General features: G+C 39.5%; 1 protein-coding gene across 6 annotated transcripts in view; it reads right to left on the bottom strand.

The window, feature by feature from the left end:
* Window positions 1-2,593: 2,593 nt before the first annotated feature.
* LOC111249305 (uncharacterized) overlaps window positions 2,594-9,552 on the bottom strand; it is a 94,473-nt gene continuing 87,514 nt past the window's right edge. For 5 of the 6 annotated variants that reach the window (XM_086988660.1, XM_022803007.2, XM_086988659.1 and 2 more), the window contains 2 exons: window positions 6,722-6,978; window positions 2,594-6,388 (listed from right to left, as the gene is read on the bottom strand). In XM_086988660.1, coding sequence (XP_086844786.1) covers window positions 5,837-6,388; window positions 6,722-6,978 — 809 coding nt within the window. In that variant the 3' untranslated portion in view covers window positions 2,594-5,836. The remainder of the gene's footprint in view (window positions 6,389-6,721; window positions 6,979-9,552) is intronic. The other variant, XR_015327443.1, reaches the window with a different exon arrangement.

The raw sequence follows: 9,552 nt of genomic DNA, 5'->3' as shown, positions 1-9,552 counted from the left end.
CCTCAGCTCTAAGGCAGCCAGACTCGGTGGATTACCGTGGGACAGACGATTCGTTTGGAATGCAAAGCTCCTGATGGTGCTCATCATAAAATAATGAGGTCTTGAAATGACTAATGTCAGGATAATGCAATGGGTAGGTCCGTGTTTGAACGGGGTATCGCTAAACTTAACGCGGGGGGTAAATGTTCCTGCGTAGGCATTCGTTAATGGGCTCCTGCAAGCCCAGGCTAAAATCGCAATTATTGTCTGCTACTCCGAGGAAACGAGTGGACATGCAAAAAACTGTACAGCGTTCTCACTTCGGCTTGAACGTATATCTACAGGTCAGGAAGGTAGTGATTTGGTGTGAAATTTGTCAAATTCAAAACCAAGGCGGGCGAACGCAGGTACTCTGACATTTCTAAGGGTACTTTGTAATTACAAAGGTGGTCGATTGCGGAGAGTGCGGAGGTGCGCACGTCCAAGCATCAACAGGTGTGGGTCTTTAGCCAAAGGGGAAACTTTTATTTGAACACCCAGAGCATGCTTTCAAGGAGGAACTAACCCAAGTCGCGGACAGTGCTACACTAATTGTTTATATTCGTATGTGGGTACCGTGACAGAGTGTTACTTACGGCGCGTAAGTTACTTTATACTTCAGCTATGTAAGGACGTAGAGAAAAGCGATTAGACCGATGCCTTTTGTGCGTCTAGTACGTTGCCACCGACATATATTTAGTTCAAGCTAAATGGACAGATCCGGCCAAACCGGTGTCATCGATCTTACAAAAGCTTCAAGACCATATAGGAGCCAGACTTATCCAACTAATTTTTGCTCCCTTGCGAATTTCGAAGCTATTGGGCGAAAGGCACAAGCTAAATTTGCCAACGGGGGCGAGCTACCGTTTCTGAAACTTCTAGTATTTGTGGCGGCGTGATGTTCTCTTCTATATCGTTGAAGTAAGGAACGGAAGAGTGGTCGTGCTGCAAACGATTAATACTTTAGGAAATTCACGAAAAGGGCAATCACAGAGATGCTGTATGAAAGGCAGAGGGTTTATATATAATACAAAGTTGTCGGACCTCGACTGTAACCAACATCGTAGAAGCACGTATACCGGGTCTAACGGAAGTACGTTTTTTATAAACGACACGGACGGTCGTTTTTCGTTTTCAACAGTATTTTTCTACTTTCATAGATGCTTTTTCGACTTGGGTAAATAAATTTGAATTTTTCTTTATGGCAAGTTACTCAGAGATTTTTCTTTAATTATAAATGCGTAAAGGCAGCTGGCTTCCTTTTAAATCTATTTTGGTATGTTCTTATACTCAAAATATTAATGATAGTCTGCAGATTCTCTTGGAAGCCAAATACTGAAAAAATTAACAATTTAGAATACAGGCAGAAATTTGTTTAGCTATAGTCTAACAAGTTTTTAAGTAAATAGTTTAAAAAATACGGAAAAATATGTTAGCTCAGTGCTGGTTCAAAAATATAAGTAAAACTTAAGTTTTCTAGTGATAGTTTGTAAAGAGTTCCCGAGCCCATAGTTTAAAATGCAGAGAAAATTAAGTTTTTTTTTTAACAATAGTTTAAAATACAGTTAAACATAGATTGTTTGCGGTAGTTGAAAGTAAATAGTTTAAAGTACAAAATTTGCTTAGCGGGTTAAATAGGTTAAGATAAAGGTAAAATTGATTTTGTTATATAGCTATAGCTGAAAATATAGACAAAAATAAATTTGCTTTACTATAATGCGAAACACATGCAGAATTTGTTAACCATGTTAATGAACTTAAATGAAAACAATTGAGCTAAAAATAATAAATATTGCTTGAAAAGGGTTTAGGCTACGTCTAGTTTCGATTAGTTAACATATATAATATGTCGTCCACCGAAAAATAAACATAAATCCCTGTGTTATAGGTCAAGATTAGTTTGATCTAGAGAAATCAATACAGACAAGCACAATACAAATACTTAATATATAGACTCGTGAAATACCATAGCTGCACTGCGTTATTATAATGAAGAACCGTTAATATAAGATGGCCAAGAGGCGGTTGCGAAGACACCAAACTATAAACTACGAGGACGTAGCTAATTGAGGAAATCGGAAATATACAACCAGATGGAGAAATAACTGTAGTATCATGTGCCCCGCCAAGGGCTCTGCTTATACTTACAAGGCAGATCAGAAATAGGACCACAGTTGAAGAGTAGGTACAGTCTGATGTAAAGATGACGCGATTGTGCACCTAGAGTTAGATTCGTCTGGGAAGCAGGTAGCACGAAGTTAAAATGAAGAAATATTTTTTTTAGTCAAAATTAGGTAGACCTATAGTCCGAACAGATACTACTCTGGCTGTGAACCTATTTTCTTTCCTTTTAAATAGTACCCACTTTTCCTTATTCTAACTGTAGGCTTATTTTCTCCCAATTGGAAGGCTATGCTCACCTTATATATAGGTGTAATGCAGCCCTATGAATAATAAAGAAGGCAATGCAACCTACCAGAATTCAAACGTACTTCTTTCATGGTTTCGTTTTTTCTGCAATATATATATTACCCTTATAAGTTCAGTGCTACCTAAGAGTAAACGACGCCGCTGGTACAATTGACGTAATTTATTAAGAATATTTATGCTGCTTACGGATGACTTATAACATGGACCTATATACAGTACTTACAGTGCGTCATTCGAAGTAATATAAATAATAGTATGTTTCCACTCTGTTTCCTAGGTTCTAAAACCGACAGCTCATAATACAACAGTGTCTCGTTTTTTTTTTTTTTTTTTTTTTTTTTTTATTATTATTATTTTACGCTTAGGGGCTTCCTTTCAGCAGAAAGGGTTATAATAGGCCGTATGAATACTTCAAAAACTTCAATTATCATTTTATTATTGTTATTATTCTGCTATGTAAAAACAGAACACTAGTTTCTGTTATTCAGTGCAGAAACTGGATGTAGGCTAAGTTCATGCACCCAACACGTTGATGCCCTGTAGTTATGGGGTACCGCGCTAAATAAAATGTTTCATTTCGTGAAATGTCCATTTGTCCCTTCTATTATTTTCACTATTTTAATTTAAGTCAAAAATATATTATGCTGAAAGCACGGGCCCATTTTCAAGTGACGGCTAGTTGGGGATCACGTGTTGGGTCGCATTAATAGGACCAATAATATAAGTTGCACGGGCAACTATCTTCAATTGTGAGTGTTTGATGTGCGTGATGAAAATTGGCGAAGTACTTTTTTAATGACATGCTTTACGTGGTTGTGCTGTTTATCAGTAGTAGTATTTAGATTGTGCATACAGGACGGCTTTAGCTATCGCAGTAGTGATATAATCGGAAATACTTGTCAAGCCGGCAGCTTTTTGTAGAGAACAGCGCCACTTAATTTCTCATGAAACAGTGTCAACATAGTTTCTGTAACAATTGTTGTTTAGATGCCCGGCAGTCCACGATATATTGTAAATAAATAAATACGTGGGAGTACAATTAGCTCTTCATTTGGTTTCAATACGTACTGGCTAGTAGACTCTACCGCCTCGTGCATAGGTGTCGAGAGTCATTTCCTGTCAGATTTTAGCTATTTATAAAATGCCGTATTCTCAGAATGTTCGAGGTTTCGTCTAGAGCATAATCGGCAGGTTTTGACCTTTTTCTGTATTTTGTTAGTTGACCGAACTTAAGTTACTTTCGGCCAACTTGCTAAAAGTTTCTAATAACAGTGCTAGAAAATGGTTAATATTTTGTTGTCCTCTCAGAGGCATAAAGCTTCCATTGTTGTTCGCTTGTGTTGATTCGATCTAATAGACATCTATCAGCGCGCCTCCTATAAATACATGCGTACACACATAACTGACAGACTAATCAAGGGAACAACAGGTGAGACAAGGTGATAATAGGTATATAATTATGGAAAAATCCCTAGAAGGCTATCAAAGTAAAGGGCACGATAATCACTCCAAGCAACGTTGACTAATAGCTATAAAATAAACGTCATCTCGACGTCCTCTGGTTTTCCCCCATATCATCTATCTAGAGCGGTTCTGTTTCTTTTACGCGTAATCGTTAGCTTTGTGATTTTTGCGTAGTACCGACGTCTCCCTTTCGCGTCCGTATTGTGCTTCTCGAAACGTTCCTGTTTATGTTTCGAAAAATTCTTGTCAAACAAAAGTTATTGTCCTCTTTAAACAGAAATAAGCTAAGTGGAACTATCTCAATCATTGGCACCTATTTATTTATTTAACTTAATAGGTTACCATTACGGCCGTTTATACTGACTTTTTTGATCGGCTACTTTACTCAGCTTTACTGATTTATTTCCATTGTTCTCAAACATCACATAGGTTGGCGTCAATTAGGTCAAAAGAAAGCGATCTATCAATGGTTGTTTAGTAAGATGCTTCCTGATAACAAGTCACGCGCTTCCTTCTGAGAATAAGTTGCGTATCTTGAGATTTTTCATGATTTTTTAGTAGGTTTTTTACAGTGTATGCATTTGTGTGCATGTGTCAGAATATATATATATATATATATATATATATATATATGTATATATATATATATAACCATACTTATGTATACGTAACAAATATCATAGACTATGAACATGATTTGTAGAAACACTCTGAACTCCAACGCAGAGTTAGTTTGTCTTATTTTCTTTTATTAACGTCGGCCCTTTTTTCAAGTTGTTCTTATTAATGATGTCCTTTGTCGGTCCTATCAGTCCAGTTATCCTACGAGCCGAGTCCGAATTCGTTGATCTTTCCCTATGACGAACATTTGTTGTTATCGCTGCTGCTGCTGCTGCTGCTGCTGTTGCTGCCGTGATAATCCTTAAAAACACAATTTTTGTCTTTTCGAATCATTAAATCTGACGAACGAACGACAATGGCCAGCCTGCTGTAAGAAGGAGAATGCGAATTTCATATATTCAATCAATAACTACATTTAGCTACAGCTTTTTCTTCCATATTCCTTTGGCTTCAACTGAACTGGCGTTCCTATGACCCGTTCGATATGTATGATATACGATAGTCTTTTAACGCTATTGTTTTTCTAGTATCGTTTAGTTAGCGACGTTACAAATGCTCTTGACAACGGCAACTCCTACTAGGCCCTAAAAAAACAAGGTACTCTCCAACCCCCTGCGTTTTTAAGCTCGTTTCTGATAATAACAATATAAGCCTTCGATTATTGTCTTTCCTTTTCCTTACAACGTTCCCTCTTGTGATTCCTCTCTCAACGCATATATATATATATATATATATATATATATATATATATATATGTACACGTGAGCTCAATTGTTTCTATGGAATAATCAGTCTCTATGTTTTTTTTCTGTTTGCCAACTCCATCTTTCTATCATGTAATGTCATCTCTATTGATAACGTTGATTTTCTTTTTTCAGTAACCCTTGCTAATATGAAGCCTTTTGGAGCGCTACTGCGTGACTCACTGACATGACACAATTGTCACTTTTTTTTCTGTCAATTTTAGTTCAACTAACACCCTTAGCACCTGTGACAAAATGTACAACTACTACACTTCCAGCCCATATATCTTAGCGCTGTACTATCACCGATTTCCTTATATCCGCGTGTCTTATATATTCTATAAGTAGGACGTCATTAACGTTCCAACGTGCCTCTCTATATGGATGCGTGAGGATGACTATGACATATGGAACGGCGAACGATAACTTGAAGGCGACGAGGTTGGGTTGCTGTCGTTTTCAACTTCCACTTCTACGAAAATGCATAACCTGTGAACTGATAAAAAACGCGTCTGCGCTTGTTTAACTGAAGCTGTCTTTGTTTTTTTTTTGTGATGCTTCTAAGCGACCGCAGGGACCGCAGTAACTTGTGATGACGGTTTCTTTTCAGGAAGATCAGCGATTACTATTGTACGGTTAGTTGGAGACAATAAACTTTCGGCTGTAGTTGCGGACATCGCCGAACCGGAAACGCTTTCCGATTTTTGAGCCTTATTAGCTTTTCCGTTCGGTATCGGGTCATTCTGAGTCTTGCATTGTGATTGTTGTTGGCCACCGCTATTTTGCATCAGTTGCAGCGACTCTTGAGGGATAGGCAACGATGGAGCTGGTAGGGAAGCCAATGTTTGCTTGAGCTCTTGCAATTTATTGGACATTCGTTCATCAAACCGTGAATCACTTTCGCTTTGAGCTCGACCAATGGCCTGCTCTATGGTCACGTTAAATTCGTGACTCAATGTTGACGTTGCGTCCCGTCCAGCGATGACGTCTTCAATGGCTTCTATGGAGGTATTAAATATATTAATCGCTTCCTTGATGCGATGTTGAGATCGACCTTCAACCGCTGTTAGCTCCATACGGACTGTGGCTAGCTTTCCTGATAGGTCAATTATCTGCAACGATACAGTTTAAATTAAAGTAAAATGTAATATTAGCGTCTCTGAATTTTTTATTTTCCACCAGAGAATTTACATATACTTGTACCGACTTTTTTTTTTACGTTCTGAGCTTTTACGTTCTAGTGTTGAGATATTTAAGCAGTGTATTAAAACGCTAGGACACATATAAAAATCTTTCTTTGTCACACCACTTCAAACTGTCTCAAGCAGCTTTAGAAAACCGTAGGCAAAATAACGGATTTTCCATCCGTTATTTTGCCTACGGTTTATAGCCTAGGCAAAATTCGCTGATTTCGCTGTGACTAAGCGCATATCTTTTTACAGCACCTGTGATTGTAACTCATGGACGGATCCGTTCAGCCGAGAGAGATGGCCAGGCAGTTGGGTATTAACAGCTTCAGCAATACTTCCGCGAATTTGCTGAGCTGATCCGTTCACCAGACTGACGTCCCGTGCGATCTGATTCAGTCTCAAGTTAAGCTGTTCTAACCGCTTGGCTATCTGCGATTGATTAGCTTGGAGTTGGGCAAACCGCTGGTCGACCTCCCGAAACGTATCAAACACACGCTTGCCTTCAGCATCCACTGAAAACATACACAAACACAGCCGGCTGGAGGCGTATACTACATGAGCTTTTTCAGGGAAGGATATCTATGATTCGTCGTCGTCGATATATTCTAGGATAGACGCTAATGGGTAGCAAAGCAAGGATCCAATGTAGCTCGCAAGCAATGTTCGGCCAACAGTGACGTATTACTACGATGACGTTTAATAACGAATTTTTATCTAATTCTTCAACGCTAATGTTTTCATCTGTCTGCACACAATAAAATTGCATTAAAACCAGTTACGTGAAAATCTCATATAAAAAAAAAAACAGATTACTATAGTGTTTTAGGTTTCGACAAGCTTTCAGCGCACCTATTAGTCACTATTACGAACCTACTCTTATGATTCTTGTTTACACGTACGTAAGTTCAGCGGCGTTCAGATGGGCGTGTTTCTATTTCCGGTAATTTAACGACCATTACGCCCATAGCATACACCGATTACTATCATTATTTTATATTTCATTGGACAGTGCACCACTCCACGACCCCACTGTCTGTATAGCCTTCACAGTTACGCTCGATATTGACTTCGGGATGATCACACAGACGCAAAATATTTGCCAGAAAATAATCAGCTTTCCGTTGCGTGAGGTCGTTTACATTTTTTACATCAATTCGAAGAGTAAACTATAAACGGGCGTAATAATACGTAAGCCGTCCGTTAACGATATATTATTATTTGTTATTGAAGCTGGCCAGCGTCAGTGACAAAGCATGGTCCACTTTCGCTTGTTATGGCTTACGTATATAACGACCTGTTACAGGAACTACGCCAATCGAGCGAATACAACGAAGTCCGGAAAATGGCCTGACTTCACCACGGATGAGGCACATGGCAGATTCTCGCAACTTTCTTCTGGTAGAACTAATCAACGAATTGTTTCTGCGTATGGTTACAGGTGACGAGAGACCACCGAGAACAATTATATGACATGCGAACCAGAGAAACGCTGATTGAAGAACAACACTGGCAGACAACGATCACGAATATTATAGAGCGACCCATAGGTGCAAGTAAAAAAATAAGGTCGAAACATCCGGCTGCTACGGTCCTTGCCAATTTTCTAAATTGTTACTGTCAGTCCGGCCAATCAACTTTGTGTTTTCTACCACAATCGATATACCGTGTGCCACCTCTACGTGTCCTGCTTTACATTAAGCGCTGTTCAGCAGGAAGGCGTGATAAAAAAAAAAAAAAAGACTATTTCTCCCTACTTCTATCGGTGTATGAAAGAAAACTCGCTCGTAGAGAAATCTGAACCATTATACATTACAATATTTGTTTAGTTTGCCATTTAGACTAGGTCGAGACGCTACGATTTTGGGAAAAGATCCGAAGAAAATTCTGTGAATTTGACTTAATTTTTGAATTACATTTTCTTTTCTATTTTCTGTTAAATTTTTCGTTTGACCACGTGGCGTATTTAGAAAAGCTACCACCCTCCGATTAGAATAAGGTAACGGGAACACACTGCATTTTTTGACGCTGTAAGTTTTTTTTCCTTAAAAGAGTCCTTTCAAAGAAAGACACCAAAAACCTAGTTGTCAGCTTGCTACTGTAGCATATTTCCTTTGTGTTGACTAGAAACTATTCTCATTCCAGATTCTACTTTACTGACAAATAGGCTAGTTCGTCCCGGTTATCAGGTGCGTGAGGCATGAAATTTCAATCGTTTTATCGCAGAAGTGGTCGACCAAAAGGGGCGGGGATCAGAAGAGAACAACAACAACCGTTTGGCCCCTGTCGACACCTTCTAGCAGTTTGAAATCGAAAAGCTACGTCTTTACCAATCTTCACGCCAACAGCAACGACGCTTAACAGACGCGTCGTTAACTGGCTGAACCCTATAAAGGGGCTGTTGAAGCCACCGCCTAATGTTCTACCACAAACCGATGCCCCGAGTGTGTAACGCTGCTGGGACTAATGGGTAGTGGTTAGAGGCTGGGGGCGAGCAGCGGAACGACTGCGGCGGCCGCAATGGTAACAGGGGACACGACAGTTCCGACACACAGTAGTCACTGACTGCAGCGATAGCGGCAGATCCATGATTATGTTAACAGGCTTCAAGAACAACAGGGACAAAACATATGCTAAACAGCCCTCGGCAATAGGCGCATGCAGGAAAGCTTCGTCGTCGTAAAAGGCTCCGTGGAGTCTAAGCTCTCCCCTTTTCTAGCCTATTGCACCTGGGCTTTCCTGCTTTTCGCACAAAAGCTGCCGAGTATATGACCGCAAGTTGGCTCGTTTCTCGTACACTCAAGCCCAGCCTTCTTTTGTTCACGTCCTTTTTCACTCTCGTTTCCTCCATCGATAGCTCAGTGGAAGAAAGCAGTCAGAAGCTGTTGGCGCAAGAAATACTATTGCTATTATTACATATACCTTTTGCAGTTTCGCAACATGATGGCTGAAATTACCGAATTGTTCCCGTAATCGTTGTTCGTAGAAGCTGTAATAACTATAAGTAATACGGTATCGATGCTAGGCTGCGGATCCGATGTACATATATATATATATACGGACGCATACATATTAGCCTGTGGCGTTTA

The sequence above is a fragment of the Varroa destructor genome, unplaced genomic scaffold (genome assembly GCF_002443255.2).
Source record: "Varroa destructor unplaced genomic scaffold, Vdes_3.0 BEIS01000004.1, whole genome shotgun sequence".
Lineage (NCBI taxonomy): Eukaryota > Metazoa > Arthropoda > Arachnida > Mesostigmata > Varroidae > Varroa > Varroa destructor.
This window is presented reverse-complemented; position numbering and strand designations above follow the sequence as displayed.